The sequence below is a fragment of the Pempheris klunzingeri genome, chromosome 15 (genome assembly GCF_042242105.1).
Source record: "Pempheris klunzingeri isolate RE-2024b chromosome 15, fPemKlu1.hap1, whole genome shotgun sequence".
Taxonomy (NCBI): Eukaryota; Metazoa; Chordata; class Actinopteri; order Acropomatiformes; family Pempheridae; genus Pempheris; species Pempheris klunzingeri.
Window position 1 is genome coordinate 9,103,970 of NC_092026.1, and position 26,936 is coordinate 9,130,905.

Below are 26,936 nucleotides of genomic sequence, written 5' to 3' on the forward strand. Positions count from 1 at the left end.
TTGTGCAGTGTGTGTGTGTGTCTGGCTGTCTGCACTGTGCCAGACACTTCTGCTTTCTCCACCTTTGTTGTTTCATCACCACTTCCTGAGTCATGCCACATTGACATGCATACGTTGCATGTGTTCAAAAGTGCATTACAGCCATTTAAGTTCAAAGCAGAGGTGAAGTTGTCCAGCAGCTCTTACACTTTTTGAAGATACACACGTGCACAGCCTCCGTAAACTGCCAGCACAGAAGATTTCACTTGTATTGGTAATATGTAAAGAAGTGAACGCTATGTGAGTAATATTCATGATGATAAATGTGTTGTTCGTGCTGTGCTGAAGGGAATGTCAGTGATTTTGCAGGTATCAAAGTACTAAATAAATTAAAATGTCTTCCTGATAACGGTGCTAGAAATTCCACTTAAGACAGGACGATTTGTCCTCTGGGGCCTGCGAATGTCTGTACAAACATTTATCTGAAACCATCCAATAGTTGATGAGATATTTTGGTCTGGACCAAAGCTGTAGACTGAAGGACGGGCCAAAGTTGCAAAATCTGGAACGCGCCTCTAACGTGGCTCAAGATTAGCTGAAAGACTGAAAACAGACACAAACAGGACAAAATTAAATAATATTGAGGAAGCTGTAATATTGGCCAGCACCACAGCTCTCTCACGAGTTTTTCTGTGAGAGTGTGGTTTTGTATTTTCTCAGACTGGAATTTCCATTTCTATATAAAAATTAGGTCATAAAGGCTGATTGTTCACCGTGTCATGTGGCTGTTGGTGTTTACTAAGATCTGCATTGGACTATTGTTTTTTATCATATATGTGTATGTGTACACACAGATGCTGAAACCAGGGGACTTTATCTTCTTCTATGTGTCGACTTTTTGAGTCAAAGACTAATGTGTTTTTAGATTGTTTCCTTCCCTTCATCGAAGTATGAAACTGGTGGTGACGAAGCATGATAACAAACTGTGATTTCTACACTGAGACAGTTAGTAGTGTTGGTGTCAGTTGGTGTCAGTCTGTGTCAGTGGAAGTCTGTCTTCCTATCTCTGAGAGACTGACTGAAACCTGAAAAATTCAAAGTGTTGTTGGCTCTGTGCGAAGCTGCAGAAGCAGATTTTCAGACTGTGATTATCTTTGAGGGTTTCCTGGTTTCAGGTGCTGAGATGACTAATGCGCAAGTGTAAAAACATTTCATATTTCCCCTTTCATTAGAAGAAAAATGCAAGACTCGTAAATGAATCTCAGTGCTCATCGGTCAGCAGAGTAATGTTTTGGAACTGGAATAAATCAGAAAGCTTTAACGCACGTCAGTGTAACACGTCGCTTTCATTTTTAGAAAGAACATTTCTTTTTCTGTAAATGAAAATGAAACTGCCAGCCACACTGCCACCTACTGTTGTGACTGAAGTGAGGTCAAAGAACACAAAGCTCTTCTCACTTAAACTTAAATTATCCTCTGTGTTTTGGGACCATAAGGGGTTATTATAATAGACTAATAACGTGGTTATGTCTGAAGTAACTACAGGTATAGATTGCAGGAAATGAAAAATGTATGTTGTTCAGACACTTTGTTATCTTTAGTGAAAATATGGTTTATTCATTTTGTGTATATTTATTACAAACTATAATTCATACAGCAACTCAATGCTAACTGACAAAAAAGACATATTAAAAATCCTCCACTGGTCACGTGTTTAAAAAAAGCCACATGTAGTCACACACGTTTGGCATTATTGGATTTATTTATTCAACTTAAATCTTGAACAAAATAACTGGGCAGTGACATTACCATGGCAACATCCAGCTGTACGACTGCGTACTGAGGACTCGGAGGCGTATAGAAAAAGACAAGTAAAGTTTTTCTAAAATAAGTCCACCCGCCTGCAAATAAAACAACAACGAAAAAACTACAAACACTCACTTGAGTGCAAACACGCGTTCATCCACGCTGTAACTTTCTATTTGCTCTGCAGGTAAAACAAACCAAACTACCCTGTTTACATTCATCGAAGAAGCCTTTTTAAAAATGTTGTCTTCCTATTTTGACTCTACAAATGTTTGTAAATGGCGCAATGCAAACTTCAAAACTTGTACTGTAGTGACACCCGGGGAACATTTTAGAATTATTTTGGCACAAATCATTGTGACAGACTAATGAAAACCTCCCGTGTAGGCACATGGATCTCAAATATCTTTCTTAATGAAGGAAAAGACACACAAACACACACACACACACTTAATGTACAAATAAAAGCAAACACATGCAGGATGCTTCACACCAAGACAAAAAAAAACAAACTAGGAGGGAACAAACAGTCCACAAACATTAAAAACCTGCATGCAAGATCTGGAAAAAGAAAGAAGAAAATTGCCAAACATCATTAAAACGACTTGGACATGCATTTCCACTGGAAGAGCCAGCCAGTTTCTAACATTACACCTTCAGTGACGAGAGGACGTGATGAGCAACAATCAGAGTGTGTTTACAGGAGTCAGTCAGGGACCTGCCACAATCTGCAGCGAAGAAAAAGACGCAGCTCATGTTGGACAGAGAGACAAGGAGCGAGTTCAGAGATGAGAGGCCACGGAGAAACACCGGCACACAAACGCTCATGGCGCGCAAACACACACACGAACACACACACACACACACACACACACACACAGATGGCATGCATTCACTCTAGGAGGCAGTGAACTTCCTGAGTGTGATGACGATGAGGGCGAGGAGGACGGATGCTCCCAGGAAGACCGCTATAACGATGGCTGTTATGGCCCCTGGCCCCAGCACCCCTGCACACACACACACACACACACACACACACACACACACAGAAAGAGATGCAGTTTCAGGCAGTTGAATACACACATTTGGTAGCTCTTACTGCTAGATCTGATCTAGATTATATCTACCCTGTATTTTTGATTCTCTAGTTTTTATCTATGGAGATCAAGTGTCAGTTTTACCCTCCTCCTCGTCCATGGCGTGTGAGTGCGTGGTGTCCTCGTAGTCGAAGGTGAAGGGCTGCCCCGTCATGTCCTGGAAAGGGTCTTTGGTGGTGACGTCGCTGGGTGGCTCTCCAGACAAGGTGTCCTGGTTGTCCCTGGTTGTTGAGGCGGGGTCAGCAACTGTCTCTGCAGACCAAGAAAAAAAAAAAAAAAAAAATCTTCTTACCTCTTGAGCTTGTGTTGAACAGCTAATCTAGATGCAGACACGTGACCCCTGTTCGCTGACGAGGCTTTGCTAATGGTTCTGTTTGACTTTTCTCTGGATGTTGAGGCCTTGGAGATGCATAGCTGCATACGTGGCCCCGTCTGTAATGACTCCAACAGCCTCTCTTTGTCTCACTGGGCTAACGGCTCAGGCCTGGGCATAAGGATGTCTTTGTGGAGGATGGACATTTTGTCCGTTTGAGCTACAGGTCGCCTCTTGACATGTTTCTCTATTGCACAGGGGCTCAACCGAGCCTGTTTGTTGTCTAAAACACTGCTGCCACCTACGTTTGCTTAATTATTTAATTGGAGTAGCTTGGATATTTCATGCTTTAGCACAAACAGCTTGTAGGAGAGGCAGCGATTTGCAGACGTGAAGCTGAGGTTCTGTAAGACTCTCTGCCAATCAATCGTCTGTTCTCCTTCCATCCCAAATTGTCCTCAGACATTCCTCCCATCTGAGTTACCCTGAGACTTTTCACACCTCTGCGTCAGCCAGAGAAACAAAGTCTCTTTCTAGGCCACATTTCTGTTTCACCAAAACGCCTGTGATCTTGCGTGCTGCCGCCTTGATGGCAATTCAAACGGCTGTAAAGCTTTATTGTTTTACAAAATCCAAAGGACCAGGAGGAAAATCTGATCTTCATCTCCTCCTGAAAAAATAAACTATTCACACACAAGCCCACCCACTCACTGATTCACTTATCCCATCCTCAACTCTACGCATACCAACAAAACCATAATCCAAACATATTTACACTCATCTTATTTAACGCTACATATTTACTTTGTAGCCTCTGACGCCCTTAGTAAACTCCTTCACCCTGGTTTACATCTTTTCTCTGTCATTATCAAAGACTTCTCTCTAACAGAGCGGAAACCGTGACACAGTTACTTAGAAACTAGTGTATATGATTTAATCTCAAGTCTTTAAGATCAGCGTTTGCACTGCGGCATCTTATAACCTCCAATTTGCACTTCTGATGTGAGTTTTTTGATGCTGTTGTGTTGACTCTGAGTCGTGTGCAGCTTCCTGTGCCGTGGCTGGCTGCAGGTTTGGAGGCGCGGGCCGCTAGCCAGCTCAGCCATCAATGAGGCCTTCAGCCGAGGGCACAAAAGGCAGCTTGTGCGGTCACGGAGGGCGGCGGGCTGCAACCAGTAACAACCGGCCAGGCCCAAACCAGGCACCGGCCGGGCACTGGATGTCAAACAAACTTGTTTATGAAATAGTCCCTGTGTGTAACAGGCCGTGCCTTCTGGACAGCTTGATTTAATAAGAGGGCAAAAAATAATAACATGATGTTTTCCGTTGGTGTTTGTTTCCATGAGGAGGGGTTTACTCGAGCTTGAAATTTCTTTTTAATGGAATTAACATAAGTGAAGTCTCATAAACATAATTCTCAGCTGACAGTTCGCCACCACATCGGTGGTTCCCAGCTTCTGCTGTCTGACGCACCCACAGCCCATCAGAGGAGCCCAAGTTTTTCCCCTTCATCGACACCATCAACCGCCTTCCAGCCTCTTCATCAAGTAGCTGAATCAGTTTACACTATTCCATCATTATTTTTTAGCTGTTTATCAATTACTTTTGGCTATTGGCTCAACTATTCATCACCTTTTACTTACTACAGCGTTCGTACAGCTTCGTCAGAGTAAGATTCAAGCACTGTCAGGGTACCTGGCCAAAAATGCCCAGACTCGTGAAGCCTTTATCATCACACAAGTTACTGAATGAATGTACACTGAGCAGCGCATGATGTCTCCGTGTTTATTATACGAGCTGTTCATATGAATGTGCAGGTTTTGATCATGGTTTTTATCTGGTGTGAGATGCCAGGAGACAACAGGATCGTTTCATTTCGAATATTCAAAGATTTTTGGCTTACATGAATGATTATGTAGATGAAACACCAGATTATGTTGAAAATTAAGCAATTTTCAAGGAGTACATTCAGATCCTCCTTGAGAACACAATAGTTAAAATTAGTCATTTTCCAAACTTATGTGACTTTGTATGAACCCTGTTAATGTGTTGAAACTGACCCAGTGTAGTTATTTATAATCCTATTTAGCTGTTTAATATGTGCAAACAAAATTAGTTTAAATCACAATTTAGTTTTCTTTTAGTTGAGTTAGTTGAGATTGGTTGAGTTACTTTGTTTTCGTTAATCTTTACATGTATCACCTGGACATGTATCTACAGACGTACCCTCTTGGTTAAACGTGGCCTGACAGGGAATCACTGCCCAAAGTCATACTTTTTAAAGACATGACTCCACACGTCAATCAGGATCCCTCCTTCTTAGTACACAAGTCCAGACTCATAAAAGCCTGGCAGACTGTGGCGAAGGCTGATTTCAAACACTAAAAACACAGAAGGCCATTTGTTGGTACCTCGGCCCTCTGCGGTCAGGATTTCACACCAGCCAGAGAGATGACAAAGCGCGCAGACGGGTGAGTGTGAAAAGCAGCCCGACCGAGCATCGAACCTGTGAGCAACAGCATAAACGTGACATAGGTGGTGTTTTGTGTCCTCGCTTCACCCTCTGTAACTTCCACAGGTGGTGGCCATGTTTGCCATAATAAAATACTTGACAAATGACCTGTGTGCTTTTGGATTTTATTCTGTAACAGCGAGAGTAGGGAAGGCGTGAGGCTGCTAGAACTGGTCTCAGTCACTTTATCAAATCAGCCATTTTGAGGAAGATGAGGTCGAGAGAGTATGAGTAATTTGTCACAATGTGCTGCTGACGCTTCTTATTTGACACCTTCCAGTTATTCCCATGCTGAGTCAACCGTGTTGTGGTCAAGATTGGTGGCACTACTTGAAGTCATCACATACAGTACATAGCAACCGTGTCACTCACAATAGACAGATAAGGGGCGGGCAGCAGAGTGGAGGACCACCAGAGCACAGTCCTCCTTAACATCTCTCAAGTGAATCTTGTTTGCTTCGATGAGCTAAAAAAAAAAAAAATCTCCTCTGTGGTTCATCCACATAGTTAAACATGGTTTCCACCTTAAAAATTGTTCAGACAAGAGCTAGAACAGACCGCACCATATTTTTAGAAAGCTGTGGGCAAGTCATAGCGTCTGAGTGTTAAAAACCCTGACATAGTGCTTTTTTCTGCCACAGTCGGTGACAGTTCAGTCACAGTCCACGTTTTTTTTTTTTTTTTTCACAGGATGGGGAGGACATCGTTGACTTGCCATATCCCCGTCGTCCCATTGCCCCCTTGACCTCTACTGTGACCTCTGGGCCTGGGAGCTGCTCTACCGTGTCAAGAGCGTTTTTCAAGCAGATTTGAGAGATGTCACAAAGAGTAACAGGGAACAGACAGAAGTAAGTGAAAGTGAAAGAAAGACGAGTGAGTGTTAAAAATAGCGCTCCTGCTGAGAAAAATCAAGGGTTAAGGCAGAAGAATTCTTACTATTTCATCCAAAATCTCTCAAAGATACAAACTCCACGCCGATTTTGATACCTCAGACCAATACTACACACCTCCACACTGCACGCCCCTGACTCAAGCTCAAGTCAGCAGGTATTCAGTTTCATATGAACATCATGAAAGCAACTGAGTCATCCTGTTTGTCAAAGAGCGTCTTTCACAGCTCTCAGAGCCTCAACAACTGCATCATTTACATCAGGCTGCAGGCCTGTGAATGTGTGTGTGTGTGTGTGTGTGTGGAAAAGAGGGCAAAAATAACACGTCTACACACATCTTTGATTTTATACGTACAGAGGACCAAACATCAGCCCATGAGTAACATACAGTGATAAACAATCCTATATTTACAGAGCCTATAAAACCTTAAATCTGCCCATTTTAAGATTAAGAACATAACGTTGGTGTTTAAAATTACCTTCCTTTTCTTTAACAAGAGGCCAGCAGCTTCATTAGGAAAAACACTCTGGATGCAATTTGCTGTCACCTGATTTGTTAAAGAACGATTTTCCTGACATCACACCTTCCATTTCAAGGATGACCGCCAGATGTTTTCTACTACTCCGACTGTGGTCTTGCACAGTGGGGCTTTTCCAACATAGTGAGCTGCGGCACGCGCAGGTGAAGTTGCATACTTGACACCCAATCACAGAAAGCACATGAAAATATCAATCGCACTCAGAAGAAGGTTTACCTGTGTGTGCAAAGGCTACCATGAGGCCTAGGAGCACCAGGAGGAGGAATCTGCAGATACTGCTGCTGTGAACCATGGCGGCCGTGGAGGGATGAGCGTCAGACAGAGGAAAGCGTCTCCAAAACTCCTCATGCAGTAACTTCAAATGAGTAAGTGACCCAGGGAGAGGAGCAGGAGAAGAGTACAGGGCAGCACAGGAGGGGGAGAGGCAGGCAGCTGAGGGGTGAGAGAAGGGGTGGGACTAGGTGTGCACAGGACTGTCTGGACAGTGTGGACTTTGTGAGCACATCATCGCGGGGCACACCCACTCCGAACCCCTGCGGCCACATAGCTGGGTGTGAGGGGTAAACATTCGGCCATGGCCAGGTCACGTCACAAAGGTCTCTGCTGGATACCTTATGCCCTTTAGTCCTGAAGGAGCAAAGACACCAATCGTCAAAATGCGAATCTAAAGATTGCAGCAGTGGAGGGAGTGATGAGATCTGAAGGTACCAATATCTCAAAGTAAAAGTACACTAGTATGAGCAGCAAAATGTAAAAGTACTCATACAGAATGACTTGTTATACTGTATTATTACTGATACATCAGTAAGTAAACACTCCAGGAATTTAGAATCACACTTCCAAAAAGTTGAGGGACTCATAAGAAACAGATTAGAAAAGGAATGGTCAAAACAGAAGCTGTAGGCACTGAGACATCCCAACTATTAGTCCCCAATGTGGGTCAAACTCCAGGAATGTCGGGTCCTACATTTCCCATAATGCAGCTGGCCTGATAATCAGTCTGACTTGCCATTATGTTTCACATCCTTCATTCGGCCTGACGGTGTTTTCTTGTTGGCTGATTTCTTGTTGAGAGGAAAGCTGTTTAGCTCACACCAGTCAGCTTCAAACCGTCTAGCTGACATCGTTTTTAGCCGACACCGAATCTGCTTCAGTGTTTGACAGGAGTGTTTTCACACTAATCAAACAAATGTCAATTTCTCTAAAGAAACCTTTGCAGCCTTTACAGCTCTGTCAGTCTCATCCACATCTTTGTCACCATCTTTCTGTTGCTATTTTTAATGAATGTAGCCTGCTATGTAGGAAGATGAGGTCTCCATTAATTGTTTCTCTACCTGAGTTAAAAAGGGCCATTACGTCAGACCTACAAAAATGGCTGAACTAATCTGAGATGTGGGTGGTGATTCAGAGCTGTAAGCCCACACCACCAGGTTTACATGGTCAGACCTGACAGGGCTCCTCCTGAACACAAGAATAGACCGTTATGTACAGACTATATCTCCATCATCAGTAATCTGACACACTCGGTGGAGATTCTCACTAACGTCGTAGCAGGTTGTAGCGAAAGTGGTCTTCTATGTCAGTAGTAACAGCAGCTGTCAAACATAGTGGAGTGAAAGTACGATGTTTGCCTTTATAAAAGCACTAAGTAACATCAAATTAATGTAGTGACGTAAAGCACCCCAACTGTGCTGCAGTACAGTACCTGAATTAGTGACTGACTTACTGGAGTACAATAACTTTTTCATGTCCCGTCAGTTAAATAGCTATTATTCGTTTCCTCTCTGTGGATTTAAGAAACTTGACTAATCCATTGTCAAAGGTGAACTACAACTGAGCGGTGAGAGGATGAGCTTTTACTTCCAGAAAAGCAGTCAGTGTTGGGTTTCTATGCGCTAAAATTCAAACATTAGTTCCCATTTCAAACATCACTTTCATCTCCCATTCCGTCAGCTTGGCACAAACTATCTACACACATGAAAAACAAAATATTTGCAAAAGATTACCAGGGAAAGGGCATGTGATAGGATTACTCATTTTATATTTTGAATCTAAATCGTCAAGCTTCGAGGGATTTAAAATGTTCTTTAGTTCATTAACACTGTGAAAGCAGATACCTGGCTCCCCTCTCCGGTTCTCTTTAGCTCCTGGCAAGGATTCATTTTCATCTATACATTTCCAGCTCTTAGTAGGATCTCTTAAAGACTATTTATTGCAGTGTGACCGGGTGAATGCGTGTGAATCAAATTAATTCTACACATTTGTTTTTTCTTCTGAATGGTTCAGACACAGGTGTGAACAGCCCACACATCAGACTGTTTTATTTCATACTGCAATAAAAAAGTATGACTCCAGCAGATCATTTTCATATATTATAATACAGATGCAGAATTGAAAGTTTATTCTTTAAACAGCCTAGTATTTTACAAGAAATAGATAACTACTTGGAACTTTTGAACATGTCCTTAAAACAGGACATAAGTGGGCACAAATCCTTGGGCTCTACTATGCCGTCCTTATCCATGAACACCCAGCAGAAAACAGGGAGGGAAAAGAGAAGGGGGGGAATTTAAGTGTGAGGAGAAACCTTCAATAAATAAAACAAAAAACAATGGATATAATCTCTCTAACCTTTCCCATAATACCCCAACCAGCCCAACCATATATCCACACTTTAAAAAAAAAAAAATCCCATACAATGGAGGCCTGATTGTTAAATTTGTCGTCACTGTGTGATTCTACACCAGGACAAGATTTGGGACCGAGCAGCTGATACCGAACAGACATCAGCGCCTCTGCTGACTTCCTCAAGGTTTTTTGGCGATTGCTCTCTTAGCCGGTCGGATGTTTCACTGGCCAATTTGCTCCACTCCATTTCTCTCGAGGGTTTTCATCACATTATAGGTCCGTAAGCAATAGGAAAACACACCCTGCCTCAGAGATCACCGTTTGTTCACAATTTGGAATTTATGAGGGATTACCAGAGTGGGTCTCATAAAAAGGGAAACTGAAAATAAAGATGAGTTGTGGAAGCAGTCGGGGGCCGCAGCAGGGGTTTGGGTAAAACAGCTGCTGTTCAAATCGGATACAGTCAGTGGGGTTAGCTTGGCTGCAGTCCCTTAAAAGTCCTCCAAAGTCTCAATTTCTCCCATATTCAATCTCTCAGATGACGCATTCACAGAAAAACCTGAAAAAAAAAAAAAAGGCTCCAATTAGCAGATCAGATATTAAAAGCAGCAACACATTTTTTCTTCCAGATTTAGCAGGGGGCTGTTTTCTCTCACCTAGAAGGCTGGGGTCTGCGCGCACCATCTTCTGCTTCTTTTTCTTCTTCCCTGAGGTGACGGTCTCAAAGCGCTGCTGCTGGCCACTTGTATGGTTGGACTGGTAGAGTGACGAAGACCCCGTTCCGCCCCATACAGAATCCTGGCAAAGAGAGCAACATGTACAATTGAGTACTTATATTGTTATTGTTCTTATTGTTGTAGTTCATTTCTAATATTCTTACTGTACATAGAGAGACAAGTTTCACTGGAGTCAAATTCCTTGTTTGCTTGTACAAACTTGGCCAATAAAGTTGATTCTGAACAGCCCTGGTCTATGATGCCAGTACTGTTGTTACTGCTCGACTTTATGTGGTGCCAGTACTTAAAACACTGACTGTATAAAGACGTAGCTTCTGGGACTACCAAGTGAAGCCAATGCAGAAGTGCCTCAAACCTGCATTCTTTCTGATGGCCAGCAGGGGGCGACTCTGGTGGTTGTAGAAATAAGTCTGACTGTATGGAGGTCTAGCTTCAAGTCTTCTTCAACACAGCACAATGTTCATTTAGTAGATTATCCCATTTACAGTAAAATACACAATAAAGCTGGGCTTGCTTTAGAGCAGGACTAACAACTCAGAGGTCGTCTTTGTGGAATCACTTCTGACTCCAAAAAAACCATGTGGGTGATGTCACAGTGTATACAGTCGATGACTTTGAACCAGATAGTTCCCAACAGCGGTACATGTGTCTTTGTACAACTTCACAGGATCCATTACTGAGGAGCTATTTTGCCAATAAATTTTTGCAAGAGGATCATATGGATCAAATATTTGGTCTTCATTCCAGGAATCAGCAGTGCAATGACGTCTTTTGAGGCTGATCCATAGGGGCGATGTAGGAGAGTGTCACACCAGAAATGTAAACAACAGTAGCGGCCATAGAGTATGACAGTACGTCAGATGGCTTGAACGTGCCAGACAGAAATGCCCTGGAGCTTATACCATGTTTGTGGAGGGAAAGGCACAGATGTCTGTCTTTCTGATCACATTTCACGGCACGCATGACTTTGCAAAGCAAAAGTCACTGACACCACTTGAGCTCCACTCACCTGCTGCTGCTGCTTGAGGGCTTGCTGTTGGTTCTGTGGTGCCTGTTTCTGTTGGTTAGCGTTCTGTTTGGCACGACGTTCCAGGAACTGCTTGGCAAAGTCCTTGGCCTCGAGAGTGTCCCCCAGATAGGCCCTGACGTAGTCGTGCACCTCGTACGGAGAGTCCACTTCTTTCAGGAAGGATGCAAACGTTGGAACTAACAGAGAAACAGATGGAGAATATTTGTGAGTTTGGCTTCCAGAAATGGTCCATTGATAATTGTGGGTGGAGTGCTTTTGCAAAACATATTTTTAATGTCTTACCATCCAGATTGTTGGCCGTGTTGAGGGTGTGCAGGGTTTGCTCACACCATTGCATGAAGGTGTCTTGCTGGCTCTTACCGACCCCTTGAAACAACTTTAGCAGCTTCTCCTCCTCTTCTACCTTCTTACTGGCTCGCCCACTCATAGAGTTACTGTACATGTACATACAAACACAGGAAGAAGACAAAAAGAGGCCATTGAGATCTGTGGGTGAGTCATATCCTTCTAATGGAAAGTCTTGTGTTTCTTTCAGCACAGGTTGTGACTAAAATGTTTTTCTATTCTGGCTTTCTTAGCAAATACCTGAGGTTGGCGTTGCCTTTGTTGTTCTTCTGCGAGCTGCCTTTCTTGGGTTGGGGAGGTTGCTGCACGGCCTCTTTCACAGCCTCATCCCAGAAGCCCATGTTAGAGTTGTGGGTGTCACCCCAGATACTGCTGGAGTCTGAGCCCCAATTGGTGCAGGAATTAGTGTTCACAGAACCCCAGACCGAGTTACTCAGAGATGTCTGTGACGAGAGGGAGATGCCGTTACTGACGAGGGCTCCATGTCGCAATTAACTTCATTACTGATTAATCTGCATATTTCCTGATTAATCACTTGCTTAGTCTATAAAATGTCAGAATGGTGAAAAATACCCACCGCAGTTTTCACAGACAAGCATATAATCTATAAAAATATATAAAAACTGGAACTAGGGAATGTTTTGCATTTGTGTTTATAACATTCAGAGAATCAATGATGAAAACAGTTGCTGATTAATTATTTTGCCTGTTAACCACTGATTGATCCACTAATTTTTTCAGCACAACTTCCTTCTTTCACAAAAGAACACACTTGAGGTTATTGGAACATAAGTGTGAAGCTGTGTAAAGCCAGCCGTAACTTTGAGGAGCCATTGCTGTGATTTACGAACTGCTCAGACTAAGTGAGCTTTCTAATCCAAATGTAAAGGGATCTGCTTTAAGAAATATTTTGGGTATTAACCATTAAAATTCTACTGTCAAAATGTTGCTTTAGTACTGTATCCACACCCAACTCTGCAGCTCTATGCAACTTTTAGCCAATAAAACGCAGTATTACACAGATCACGTACAGTTCTGGTTTGGGTGCGGTTCTGTTGGGAGACATTGGGGTGTTGTTGCGGCTGCTGCTGCTGCTGCTGCTGCTCCTTTCGCTGTTTCATCTGCTGGGCTTCTTCCTTCTGAATCTCCAACAAAGATTTGGTCATAGCTGGCTGTTTGGCCACACTACCCCAACCAGACAGCTTGGCCTGGGGCTGCTGGGCCTGTTGCAAGGCCTGCTGCTGCTGTAGCTTCAGGAGCTCTTGTTGCTGACGTCGATGCTGTAGGGATGAGGAGGTAAAAGGAGGACATGAATTAGTACACATAAGAATGGCATTTGGCTAATGGCACCTTTCCATTACACAGTTTTAGCTCTACTCGCCTCGCCTCAGGTCGTTTTCCATTACAATTGCGTACCACCTCAACGTGGGTGGGATCGTCATAGCAAGGCGGCCAGAAACTCCAGTGGCGTAATTTGTATGCGGCACAAACGCAACACAACTAAGGACATGGAGTGTTTGGTTTGCGTGCAGCCATTTATCTCGTTCACAGAAATAAGAAAAAAGCACGGTCGCTGTTGCCAGGGTTTTAAAAATGTTTGATTCTTGTGAACGAGTCGCTCTCATGACTCATACAGTGATGTCACTCCCTGGCCAATCAGTGAACTGATCAGTGAATCTGTTGACGTCACATTTTCGGCTCGACTCAGCACGCTTGGAACCCCGGCCGAGTAGGTACTAAAACTATCACCTAATGGAAAACCATAAAGACCGAGTCGAGTCGTGCTGAGTAGGTGCTGGTGGAAAAGCACCATAAATCACAAGAATTTGTCAACAAGCATTAGTTTTAACTCACAAGAGGTACTATAACATTGCTGGGCCTTACCTCCTCCCGCGCCTGTCGTTCTCTCTCCTCTTCCAGCTTTTGGATCTCGGCCAGTGACAGGGCATTCTGACTCTGGTTTATGGCGTTGGACGACTGCTGACCCCACTTTGAAGAGGATGGAAGCTGAGGAGCAGGACAAGGTGTTTTGTCAATTTAAGATATATTTTGTATGGGCTGTTTTTGCTGACTAATCCTTGTGCCCTAACCTTCATCTGAGCAAGCTGCTGCTGCTGCTGCTGCTGTTGGAGTCTTCTGAGGGCCTCTTGCTGCTGCTGCCTCTGTCTCTGTAGCTCCTGCTGTCTCTGGGCCTCCTGCTCTCTCCTCTTCAGCTCCTCCTCCTGTTGTTGGGCCAGAGCAGCTGCCACTGCAGCAGCTGCTGCCTCTTCCTCCGCTCGCTTCTCCTCCTCGCGCCTTCTCAACAGTTCAAGTTCCTCCTGCTTTCTGCGCTCCTCTTCCTGGTGATGCAGAAAACATTGCAACAATTAGGAAAAACATTTCACAAGTCCAGAGAGGAGATTAAGTATTAACCTGATGTGCCAGATAGTTTGTTACACAGAACCATCTGGGAAGTTGTCCTTGGAAATGAAGACGGGCACTTTCAAAAAATACTTGGCAGGTGATGGGATGAAGCATCCATCTATCACAGGCCAATTTCCACCAGTCGGGCCAACAAACCAAATAACGTAGATACAAGCCAGTTAAGGGACGAGCAAAAACATATTTTTCCCCATCAACAAAAGCCGTCAGTGCTGTTCTTTGCTATGAGAAAATACTCTCTGGTTCAGATATAATGTCTTAAGGAGCCACCTTTGTTATTTTTGAACAAACAGTTGTTTCTCGCTGTCAAAACACCTAAACCACACCTGTAGCTGCCAGCAGTTCTTCATAAAACACTGACTGGTCTGAACCACTGTGACTTGGCCACAAGCACATAACTTGAAGCCTGGCAAGAGGGACTTTATCATGATCTCTTGAATCCAGATGCCTCATAAGGTAAATACAGTATAGCACACAGTTTTGTTAGCTTACCTGCTTGCGAAGGAACTCCTCCCGTTTCTTCCTCTCCTCCTCTTCCCTCCTTCTCTCCTCTAATCTACGGCGAGCTTCCTCTTGTGCCTGTCTCTCCTCTTCTTCTTTTATCCTGCGCTGTGCCTCTTCCTGCTCTCGCAGCCGCCTCAATGCCTCCTCCTAAAGATTTACAGCATTGGGTCAGTCTCAACTCCACCAGATAAAAATGACCAAAAATGAAATAGTATCTTAAAGGCTTAAAGTGCTTCAGAGGAACATTGCTATAATACTCCACCTGTTTTTGCCGAGCCAGCTCCTCTTCCTCCAAGCGTTTGCGTTCCTCCTCCTGTCGTGCCCTCAAAGCCTCCTCCAGCCGTTTCCTCTCCTCTTCCTCTCTTTTGGCCCTCATTTCTGCCTCACGCCTCTCCAGCTCCAACTAGAAGATAACATAATAAAAATACACTCATGGTATTATTGACAGAGGGGTGAGTGTATTATTGTTATTGGTATATTATTATTATTAATCCTGTATCTTAAAAATCATAGATTCTTCTTCAGTTTAAGACCATTTTAATGGAATAAATCTTACAAGTCTGTTAACTCATTAGAAGACTTTCTACAGGACTCCTTTTAGTCAGCAAGGATTTACATTTTCAACCTTTGAAAACAATCAGATGCAAGATGCTGCAACAAAAACATAATAGAAACATTGTTTACCTTTGCAGACTTTGACTTCTCCAACTGTTGCATCTGCTCGATGGTTGGTGCCTGTGCCATGGAGTCTATAGGTAAATCCCACACACTGCTTCCATCCCACGCTGTTGAAAGTGTGCATTAAATTATTAGTTGAAATTATGCATTACACCTGCTATAGCACCACATTTTCTTTTATGTTATCAAAGAAAGAATATTTATGATTGAAACTCACTGCTTGGAGCAGGTTGTTGGAGGTTTGGTGTGCAGGAAGCCTGAGAGGACGGGTTCTGCATTTCCCACACAGAACCAGAGTCTGGTACAGACAAGGACCGGGTAACAGGAGGTAGGAGGCTCTCAGACGCTCTACAAAACATAAGAAATAAACATTAATAATTTTCATGTTCCCTTAATCTGTAGGTAAGATTTCTGAACACTGAACCACAGGTACAGATGTATTTGGAGATGAGTGTGTGTTATCAACCTTATCTTGAGAGCCTGATATTGCTGTAGAAGCAGGTTGATCTGCTGTTGGTGTTGCTGCTGCTGTTGTAGAGGAGCTGAGCTGAGAGCTGCAGCTTTCTGCTGGGCCAGGGCCTGAGCATACTGCTGCCTGCACAGCAGAACGCAAATGGATGGTTGGTAAATTCAGGTTTAGAGAGTTTATAAATGTGTGTTTTTGGATATTTTTATCGTGACACATGAACAATGACGCTGCAACTGAAAATAATCAAAAGATATGTCAGATATGTGAGTCAGGCGTACCTGAGGAGGTATTGATACTGGAGCTGTTGTAACTGGTAAAGGTTGAGAGCTGTGAGCTCTTGCTGCCTCTTCAACCTCTCCTGATCACCATCACCCTGAAATACATAATATGACAGAGTCAAAGTAAATCATAGCAAACAAGCACAATGTAGCTACAAACATGACTCTGAGCAAAGAAGAAGACTGGGTTGATATTCTGATGGTTAGCAGCAAACTGGAAGAGGCTGGGAAAAAAAAATTGTTTACTTACAGTCTATAAGCAATTTGACAAAGTGTGAACAGCATTTAGTTCAAATACAAATACAGACGTTTCCATGTACGACTGAGGTAAAATGTGGCACTAAAAGGTGCCTTTACTAAATATTAGCTTCAGGAGAGGTTAGTACTTCAACATCTCGCTAGAATGCGGATTTCACTCTGTCTTGAAATGCTTTTTTGATGCATTTACACTAAGTTTTTGAGACCTAATTGTTATCCAATCCACCCAAGACGCATCACGTCACTAAGTGGCAATGGTGTTATAGTTGCTTCAGGTCAGACTTAAGTGCGGTAATTTCATGGTAAGATAGAAAATATCACATAATTTTTTGATGACGATATAAAGGAAGAGTAAAAAAAAAACATAACTGATACATAAACAGTTCCTCAAATTCAGCTCACCAATAAAAAGACTGGAATATCGCACCATCTACAGGCCACAACTAGAATGGAAACTACTGCTGATAAAGCAAACTTTGGACATGAGGAGTTAAAAAAAAGGCCAAATTTAGCAAACACTTACCAGTAGAGGTGGCGGTGCAGGGCCTGGAGTGAACGGTACCCTCCCCCATATCTTCATGATGTCTCCCAGCGGCTGAAATACTTCGTCACATCCTCTTTTGACTAAGAGAGACATTGTGAAGTAACCAGCCTGGAACCACTCAGTCATCTCCTGGTTACTGAATGGACCTGAGAGCACATAACAAGAGCAGAGTAGATTCATGGTCTACACTGGACAGCTTTGAAAATAAAAGTACAGTATTTAAGTCACATTGTGAGCATAATAAACCCTCACCCTGTATTTCCCCTTGGGGGTCTTTGTAGAACCACTTGAGAGCTGCCTCGTGGGTGAGCGGCAGACCAGCAGGTTTGGGCTTCTCTGAAGTCTTTGCTGCAAGTCTGTCATCATCCGCCACACCATCCTGTAGGTATGCTACCATCTTTTCTGCCTCCTGAGAAAGAATGGGAGCCAAGACACAGACAAGATCATAATCAAATTTAAAATCAATTCAACCTCACAAAACAGGGCTGATTAGTCAGCTAACTAACTGTTGGGGTTTCAGTGGACAGAAATTGTATGGCAAGCCGTTTTCTGGTCTTTTATGGGAAATTAACTATTAATAATTTCCTATAGGTGTATTTGAAGGGTAGTCACATCTCTAGTATCATAACATTAAAAAAATATGCTTTCTTCTTCAATGAGTACAAGATTGTAAGAGATCCTTAAAATCAGTCAAAGATACGTTAGTGGAATTGTAGTTGAGGATAGCCCTACCACCTTTAGGGCTTTCATATTAAAAGCGAATTAACTCACCTGCTCAAAGTGTTTCAGTCCCTCATCTTCATCCGTGTCGTGTGGCACAGTGGTGGGCCTGCCAATAGGTGCCAACATGCTTGAAGGGAAGGGCAACGGATTGTTCATCGCCACAGGTACATCCACAGGCTTTTGCTGCAGCAGCTGGACAGTGGGTGATGGAGCAGATACTTCTGTATTGAACAGTGTGAGGAAAAAGCAGATATTAGGCTTTCCAGGTAGGTGGAATCAACTGGCAAAACAGTGAAAACAGTGAAAATGAAGCCCCAAATCCCACCTGCAAGGGTGGTAGAAATATGGGTCATGGGTAGAGACATGCTGTTAGACAAGGGGACGTGCAGGGGGACTTTGCAGGGCTCTGGTGGGAGCTCCAGGGGCGGCTGTCGTTCAGCTGGTCTCTCAGGACTGTCTGTTCTGGTCTGCTGCCTTGGGGACAGAGACTGGGCAGGAGCCTGGGGCTCTGACACTGGAGCAACAGGTGAAGCAACAGGTGGGGCCTCCTCTGACCCTCTGGCCAACTCTACAGAAAGATAAAAATAATGGTAGAGACATGAGAGTGTGTCAAAATTAACATGTAAGGAAACTCTCATGCTGCAAGTCACAGCTTGCATGTTGCAAATTTGGTCAAAAGGGCCCAGGTTCAAAATCCAGCATCAGTATGTTTGGGCAATTCTGAGCAAGCAGCTTCAAAAGCAGCCTCAGTGGTGCTTTTCTGTAGCTGAACTTTAAAAAAATTGTCACCACAATGTAGAAAGTGGTTACGGAAAATTCAAGCAAGTAAATTAAAAGAAAAAACATAAGTACAATCCTTATTCTTGGACAAAGTTCATTTGACTTCATATTCATGGATGTCAAATACCATTCAAAATCTAACAAAATGCATTAAAAAAATAAAAAATTATCTACTGATGTGACTGACCTTTTCGTTCTGCCTCTGTTTCTGTTTCTTTGGTCTCCCTGGGCAGACTGTCTTCCTCCTCCAGGCCCTCTTCACACTCTTCCAAGGGTCTGAAGTCGAGCTCTGCCTCCTCCAGGATTGGCTCCTTGGAGGCTTTCTGAACACACAACAGAGAACACGATCACAGTAACATACATTTATTCAAATAAGTAGCACATTAATAATTTCAGTCTTAGTAATTAATTGACATATTGAAAAATTTTTCAGGCCTTGTTTTACCTTAAGTGAGAGAAAGGCCCCTGATGAGTCGAACGTGCCTGCCTCCTCGTCTGCATCCTCCAGGCACCACTCTGGCAGGCTGTCCCTCTCGTCCTCCAGGCTGCCGCTGCCTGATCGTGGCCTCCTGTAGCCACGCTCATCTTCTCTTGCATCAAATGGGAACCGGCGGCGCTGATCTGGGTGTTCCCGCCACCCTGCTGACCGAGGCCCGTCTGGTGAAAATTGGGAAACAGTTAGCACTATACATCCATTTGTAAGCTCATCTATCTTAAATTCATCAGGGAAGACAGTAAACTCCAGTGCTACTGGACAAACTTCATCCGCATTAAATAACACAAATCAGCATAATTAAGCACGTGCCCTTAATTGGTACCTGTTGTACGTCAAAGAGTGAAAGTGAAAATGGAGAATAACCCTTGATTCAAGCAGCTTGTGCGGTAAAAATGCATATTTTCCTGTGCAGTACAATGAAATAAGAGACCACACTGCAATTTATATGCTGTTACACACATACCTTATTCTGAAACAGGCCATACAACAAATTTGGCAGAACACCAAAAATACATTTATCAAAGATAATTTATCAGAGATAAATGCATTGGTAATGTGGTCAGCGCAGTGCCCACCTGGGCTCGGGGGGCACCACCGGTCACTGTCACGTCGAGAACCTGCCAGGCGCCATCCCCCCTCATCATCCTCACCATTCTGATCATCACGAGAGGTACGCCAGTTCTCACTCTCTGAGCGTATAAAGTCGTGCTTCCTCGGTAGGACTGCTCCAACATCCTCATAGTTGCTTCGGACTGCCAAGAATAGTGGGTAGGAGGGCGGTTAAAGGTGAACCCATCATCATTATATTGATAAGCCAGTTTTGCAAAGTCACTTCATGTCGGCAATCAATTGAAACACTTGTGTTTCATTAACACCTACTAAAGAAATCTGACCTTCCTATAGTTCAATTATTAACCATGTACAAAGGCAGACTTACTGTGATTCAACTGAAAATGTCCTGAAGCAGCATCTGCAATATTGACAGAGAGCAACAAGTAGATAAGCCAGTGCACTTGCCAATGACAGCATCATGTACTGATTACAATTTGAGCTACAAAATTTTACACCAACCTGGGTCTTTTCGACCTGGCTTTTCAAACCTTCTATCTCCCCTGGTGAGAAAACAAAATCAGGCACTATGTTAGGTAAAAAAAAATTTACTTGCCATCTAACACAAACTCATCATCTGTACAGGGGCAGACACCACAAATGGTTATTGTAATACCTTTCTTCCCAGCTTTGGGAGCGATGCATCTCCCTCCCTCCACGGCCGAAACCTTCCACATCATCAAAACTTCTTTGGTAAAACCCTCCATCTCCTCTTCCCCGGCCTGAAAACAATCACAGGTTGAAATTACCTAACTTGACAAAATTTCGTCGAGTTGCTAATGACTGTGTGCAACTGCTAAACATTACATTGATATTTAACATTGTTACCACAGCCCCAAATCTGGAGATTTTCCAGAATAGATTATCAGAAATTCTCAAAATAATTTCTGCAGCTATAAGACACGGCTGCTCAGGTGAATACATTTCAAATGGTTAAGCTGTTCTTTACCAAACACACACTACCATAATTCATTGCACAAATCTGCTGAATCACGATCCTGTACTTTTCCCCTTTCCTTTTTCAACCAGAAGATGTAGATAAACCAGTGCTTGTGGTTTTTAATTCATTCTCTCCATGATTCATATCCTCTAATAGTGATAATATAGTTTGTGCGTAGGATGCTGTTCTATTTTCCTCATATCGTCTTTGTGTCGGTCAGTGACAACAACATTATACACTACTGTCAACATCAGACTACTTTCTGTTAATGATAAAAACCCTCTATACCACAAGATTACTCAACCAGCATTCAATTGAGGTGGTTCACAAAAAGTGCAGACAGTTCATACACAGTTCATTTCTAGGACACGGAAGTCTGTGTCTCTATATCCTTAAGTTCTCTTAAAAATGAAGGCTGACCAACAACTACTTAATCAATCTAAACAGCACTGGAAAACCCAGCATGCAGCTTTAGATGATTGGACAAAGCACATTTTCAATAATAAACATGGTTTTCCTTGTTTGAGACACATCAATTGAGTTCAAGCAGCTGGGGAGGAGTATGCTGAGTAAGCACTACACCTTCAGTCCTAATATTACTCCCCTTGTCTCAAGCTGTGGCCAAATTGGTAGCATTCTTTAAAAGGCATCTTAACTATGTACAGTTGTTAAGAACTCTGAAACTGCATAGACAGAATAGCTTCCAGTGTGCAGACACCCAGCAGCTACTTATTCTTGAAACGAGAGAGGAAACATGACTCATTCATATATGATCTACATTTTAAATCTTACCTCTACCCCTTGAGGTACTTCGGCCTCTTGGTGCCCCTGCTATCGGACCGACTCCTCGCCCGGTCAGCCGAAGTACAGCTGCACTGTTTACAGACATGGAAAAATTTCTCTGCAAACACAAATGGGGGAGGGGGGTAAGAAGGGGGCGATCAGCAAGCTTTTAGCTCCCTTCAGTGTATTTGGCAGCGTAATGAGAACAAAATGCTGTATAATCCAACAAATGATAGTATGAAGCCAACTGGCCAGACGCCCATATGACCTGTATTCTAGTCTGGTTGACTGAAGTCAGAATTTGTTTCTGGTGTTACAATTTATCATCAGAACAGAGACCTGATGACCAGTATCGTACCTGTTCCTCCTCTGTAAAAGACACGAGCGCCAGAGGCGGCAATGGCTCCTCTTGCAATATGGGCAGGAACTCCTTATCATGTAGGTCTATAGGGATCTGTAGGAGAGAAATAAACAATCACAAACTTCATATTTAAGTTGCATGGCGCTTTGAAAGAATGTGTTATAATACACCAAATAAAGAAAATGTAAATCAAATTTCAGCAGTAACATAATTTGTACACAAATCACACTGACTGCATCAACAGCTATGATGCAAACATTAAACGCCTACCAACCTTGTTATCCTTTACATAAAGTGCTAACATTTCTTCTCTCCCGTAGCGATAGTCTGCAAGTTTATACTTTGGCAATGCAGGTGAGAGGGGTGGAGAGGCAACCGCGCAGCCACCTCCACCACCACCACCGCCGCTGCTGCTGCTGCTGCTACCACCTCCAGACAGGGCACGGAGCCTGCATAGAGAGAAAGAGAGGTAAAAGCAGAGGGGACAGAGGAGGGGGAGACAACACTAAAGCTGAGGTGGCAAATGGCATGTCTGAACATGAATGGTGGAAAACATGTGACAGGAAAACCTGTTCTACAATCTATAAATCATTTCTCTTAGCCTAATCATGAATTCATGCCAGTTAATTACCATTCTGGTCCAAAGTTAAGTGTCTGGGTTTCGGCCATTCTTCCTTGAAGTTCTACAAATATGAAGAGGGAGGAAAAGGATTAGTACTGTTAGGTACTAAAGGTAGTACTGTTATACCATAACATTATACACTCAGTGTATGTCATGGTATAACAGTACTACCTTAGAAAAACAAGTGCAACAAAATTAAATCCACGCAATGCCACACTGCTGTAGTTTAAAAAAAAAAAAAAAACTTTCATAACTTACTGATATTTTATTGGTCTGTGATTTTAGGTTTGTTCATGCAACAATTAGCTGTATTAAATGTAACATTTCTAGAACACGTTGTATATATTTTAACTATGAAAATCAGATTAAGCTGAACATTCATTATTAGTTACTATTCTTTGATATCAGGATAGCTGAAATTAAATAATTTTTTTCCCAAATTTAGAAATAAGTGTATCAACAGAAAGATTATGACTTTATCTTTTACTTTACCAGATTAAGTAAATGTTTTATTTAACTCAGGCAATTAATTTACCATAGCATAATTCTGCCTGACAGAATTTGGAAAAATGATTAATGTTTTGACACCCACTTTGATGGTTTCCAACTCCTCAGGATATATAGTCCATGCCACAAGCAGTGTACAATTTCAATCTGCTAAAGCTATTTTAAGAACTCTCCCAGCCTGCAAGAAGGTTATGTCAGACACCTGTAATTGACAACTGACGATGCCTTTACTTCAGCAAATAAAGTACTAAAAATAACAATATTCAGCCAACAAGGACAGTTGTGTTTGTTTCCACGCGTTTCTCCTTTGCAAATACCTTCTCTTACAGTTAGGCTTGAAAAAAAGGTTTTAATAGCCAGCAAAGCTTCCTCAAATACAGGCGACAATAGACTGACAATACCACTGACCATATGGAGGACAGGATAAGCCACGTGTAAGTTGGTAGAGCAATAAATACAGCAACTCAGCTGAGGTTAGCGACATTGGAGGCAATTCTCCTGCACGCGTCGCACATTAATCAATGTTAACGTAAAGAGAAAAACTTAAACTTAGCTGAGTTTACATAACGCTGTGACTGGTTTGAACTGATTTAAGAGGCAACATTCGCCAACTGTCCAACCTGTTCACAACAACTTTTATCAGTTTGATCGCATCATGTCACTTGGATTTTTTGATAAGAGGGAAAAGGCTTATGTCAGCGGAAAAAAATGACTGCCCATTATGCTCTGGCAAAGTTGTCCTGATAGTTACCCTGTGTAGCGTTAAAGCGTTGAGTCCACCGTTAACCCTAATCTATCAGGAAAGCAGCTAATACACAACTAGACCAACCCATCAAGTTGTTGTTGATTAGGCCGAAGCCAACTTTAGCTACATTACTTTAATAATGTTAAAGTTGGCATGTAATGCTCACTATGAGCCGTAATGGTCACTCGGGAAGGTTAAGTTGAGCTAAACCAACCATACGTTACGTTAGCCTACGTAGCGAGCTAACCAGCCAGTTAACATGGATAATTTAGCAAATTTACAAGACACTAGTAACTGACATTAGCCAGCGCCTTTCCTAATGGTGAAAAGTTGACAGTAGAGTTGTAGTTATATTGAAACTGAAGTTGTAGGTAGTTATACTTTCACTTGCTGCATGCTGGTGCCACACCATGGTATTTTCGCTAACGCTAGCCAACGCTGGTTATGCTAGCGCGTTAGCTAGCTGCAGTTGTCCAACTAGCTAGCTAGCAGCGTTTATCCAAACGTTGCTAATGTCTGCCTGTCATGCGTGCTGATATAGTTAGCTACACGTGTATTGGCACTAATACAGTTTAGCAAACGAGAAGACGTCTTGTATTCCATGTAATAAACGCAACGGTGCTCTGACATAAATGAATCCCTGTCCTCAACAGTTGTAGCTAGCACGCTAACAGGTTGGCTAACTAGCTACACGCGGCCTTCGTGCAGCCTGGATCCACAACAACGTTTCCTTGTCAACCCGTCCGCACTTCACACGGCCCAGACCCGCACACAGAGACACTGGAGCCCGCTGTTGCAAGGCCAAGTAAACATGGTAGTTTCCCAACAGCCCCGAGCACACCCCACAGCTCGTCAGAATATGCCTCTCTGACATGGCTCTTCACTTAAATGTACGATTTTTTCTTTGCTAGTGTATTAAACTTTGGCTGTCTTACCTCTGCTTGTTCTGACAGCACAAGGTTTGTATGCGACTTGTGTGGCTCTCTCTCTCTCTCTCTTCGTTTTCCACAAGATGGCTGAGTGTGGGTCACATGACACCAGATAAAAACCCGTATGCCGAGGACAGATTTGCTGACTAGTGCGTATTCTCTAATGACGGGCTGGACGCTCCTGCTGTACTTATCCCTGCCATTTAAAATCGTGTCACATGAAATGATGTTTACTTTGATAATTACATTATTTTTACTGTATGTGTCCCTGCCATTTTAAACCACGCCACATGAAATGATGTTTACTTTGATAATTACATTGTTTTTACACATCAGAAGTATTCAGGAGACATGACAACCCCAAGTACAGTAATGTAAAATGTGACCGAAGTATTTAGTGTTAATTTTGCATTAATAATTTTACATAGAATAATAACTATATATACTGCTGCCTTAAGTGAGCGAGGGTAGTTACATTTAAAGCAAAGAATTATTCCTAGTCATACTTTGTTGCCTCCTACCTTGGATGGTCATTCAAGCTGAGATGACCGCTGAACTCTATATTTACAGGCTGCTGCTAATGCTAATGCTAATGCTAACAGACAGCCAGGAAACGGGCGCCCTCAGTCACTGCAGCTCGGCCCTACGGTACAAGCTAATATTAAGGATCTTGGTATGTTTTTTTTTTTTAAACAGGAAACAGTAATTTCTGAACAGGTAAGGCTAGAGAACAACAGAAAACACTTACGTTTACCAACTGTTTCTAGCTGGTCAACATAACTTGCTAATGATTAGCTAGCTAGCTAGCTCTCACTACTTATTGCACTAATTTAGCCGTTAGCGTTAGCTCGTTTGGAGACTTGTTAATGTTGACAAACTTGACAGTATAACAGTTTAATAACCATGTAAAAACTTCTCATGAGCATAAATAATTTACTTTATGAGCTGGAAAATATATAACTGAAGTCAACAGTAAAGTAATTCATGTGTAATTTGTAAAACAGAGTATGCATGTAAAGTACCAACCATAGACAGTTGATGGATGTAACTAGTGGGTTAATTTGTGGAAAGAACTGTTCTCTTTTTAAACATCCGTGGCCCTTTGTTGGAGCAGTACTAGTTTTTTTTTTTTTAAGAACTTGTTCGCCACTTTTGTAATAATGCAATGCCTGACAGGTGGTTTGGGAACCCATGAAACGTAGAAATTAAAAGAAATTACACGAGACTTTCAGGCAATTTTCTGAAGCCTAGCAGAAGGAAGTCTTGCAGGTTGGCTCGTTGGTCTAGGGGTATGATTCTCGCTTAGGGTGCGAGAGGTCCCGGGTTCAAATCCCGGACGAGCCCTGGTGTTCTTTTTTTCTTTTCGGTAGTACGTTAAATGTCCTGTCTGTCCTGTAGTATTGAGAGTCCCGCATCTCAATGTCTACAGATATATTTCAAGTCAGTCATTTAACACATTCCTTTTCATATACTTCTACCCGCTGATCTGTTTATCTTTATTTGTTGTGGAGGAAAGTAAAAGCAACAGACAGTATTAAAGTGGTGCAAACATATCTAAAATGAACATAGAAATGGTGTCAAACTATAGAATTTAGGAGCACGTATTTCACACAGAAAGTTCATCATCTGTTTATTTATGTAAAGTGTTTGTTTATGTGTTCATAATTGTTGGCTAATGCTGGCTTTGTGGTTCGCGTGGACCTGGATTTCCTGCTGTCAGTGACAGAGAGGACTTTAGGTATACTGTTGTCCATGTTGTCCATCATGGACAATGCCCACCACTTTTTGCACAGCACATTTGCAAAGCAGATGTGTGTTCTCAGTGGCATACAGCTGTCTCAATCCTTCTGCACAGACTGAGGAGGTCTTTGTCCATCAGGCCAGACGGCTTTACAACTTCTCCCTGTGATGGCGGGATGAAATCAACTGCAACTAAATACCCACCTCCGTCCTGTAAGTATGCTGGACTCTTAGTCTATGCACAATCTGCATTCGTAGTTGTATATTTACCTTAAACCTGAGGTCCTATTTTATTATAAGTATCCACAGTAATCCCTAATGTTGCATTGTTTTTGCTGTATCCATTAGCCACAGATTGTGCCATTAGCACATACTCAGCCAAATTGCCAGGTTTTTGTAGTAGCCCTGGTGGCTAGATTATCACTTCACTGCTGTGCTTTTATTCTTGTGCTTTTTATTCCTATATTCTTGTATGTATTGGTGTTTTTGTTTGTATTGTTTAAGCTACTTGATGCCTAAATTTCCATTTGGGTAAATTTCAACTTGATAGAATTTTATTAGAAATATCTAGTTCTTAAGAAACAAGCCAAAATCTTGCTATAAATGTATTTTAGGTAAATGTTTGTTTCAAGCTTTGCAATTTGTTAAGCATATTGTAGCGTGATAGTTAGTC

General features: G+C 42.5%; 2 protein-coding genes and 1 non-coding gene across 5 annotated transcripts; 1 reads left to right on the plus strand and 2 right to left on the minus strand.

The window, feature by feature from the left end:
* Positions 1 to 2,682: 2,682 nt before the first annotated feature.
* snorc (secondary ossification center associated regulator of chondrocyte maturation) lies at positions 2,683 to 7,428 on the minus strand. Its single transcript, XM_070844317.1, has 3 exons — positions 7,353 to 7,428; positions 2,967 to 3,134; positions 2,683 to 2,792 (listed from the first exon to the last, which is right to left on the minus strand). Exons 1-3 carry the CDS (start codon positions 7,426 to 7,428, stop codon positions 2,683 to 2,685), a joined length of 354 nt encoding a protein of 117 aa, XP_070700418.1.
* A 2,070-nt stretch (positions 7,429 to 9,498) lies between these two features.
* gigyf2 (GRB10 interacting GYF protein 2) lies at positions 9,499 to 24,613 on the minus strand. Of its 3 annotated transcripts, none has more exons than XM_070844621.1 (29): positions 24,530 to 24,613; positions 22,352 to 22,403; positions 21,995 to 22,169; positions 21,718 to 21,813; positions 21,369 to 21,477; positions 20,253 to 20,358; positions 20,099 to 20,139; positions 19,965 to 19,997; positions 19,678 to 19,779; positions 18,977 to 19,173; positions 18,719 to 18,854; positions 18,077 to 18,319; positions 17,800 to 17,972; positions 17,281 to 17,437; positions 17,008 to 17,174; positions 16,227 to 16,321; positions 15,946 to 16,074; positions 15,697 to 15,827; positions 15,486 to 15,586; positions 15,064 to 15,204; positions 14,790 to 14,948; positions 13,967 to 14,215; positions 13,761 to 13,883; positions 12,908 to 13,156; positions 12,117 to 12,319; positions 11,814 to 11,965; positions 11,511 to 11,707; positions 10,421 to 10,562; positions 9,499 to 10,323 (listed from the first exon to the last, which is right to left on the minus strand). In XM_070844621.1, exons 2-29 carry the CDS (start codon positions 22,387 to 22,389, stop codon positions 10,256 to 10,258), a joined length of 3,912 nt encoding a protein of 1,303 aa, XP_070700722.1. In that variant the 5' UTR covers positions 22,390 to 22,403; positions 24,530 to 24,613; the 3' UTR covers positions 9,499 to 10,255. The 3 variants fall into 3 exon arrangements, with proteins under 3 accessions (XP_070700722.1, XP_070700721.1, XP_070700720.1); XM_070844620.1 differs by having other exon boundaries at positions 18,977 to 19,188; XM_070844619.1 differs by having other exon boundaries at positions 18,977 to 19,188; positions 19,603 to 19,779.
* Positions 24,614 to 25,795: 1,182 nt separating this feature from the next.
* On the plus strand, positions 25,796 to 25,867 carry trnap-agg (transfer RNA proline (anticodon AGG)). Its single transcript has one exon. It is a non-coding gene; the product is annotated as a tRNA-Pro (tRNA).
* Positions 25,868 to 26,936: the final 1,069 nt, after the last annotated feature.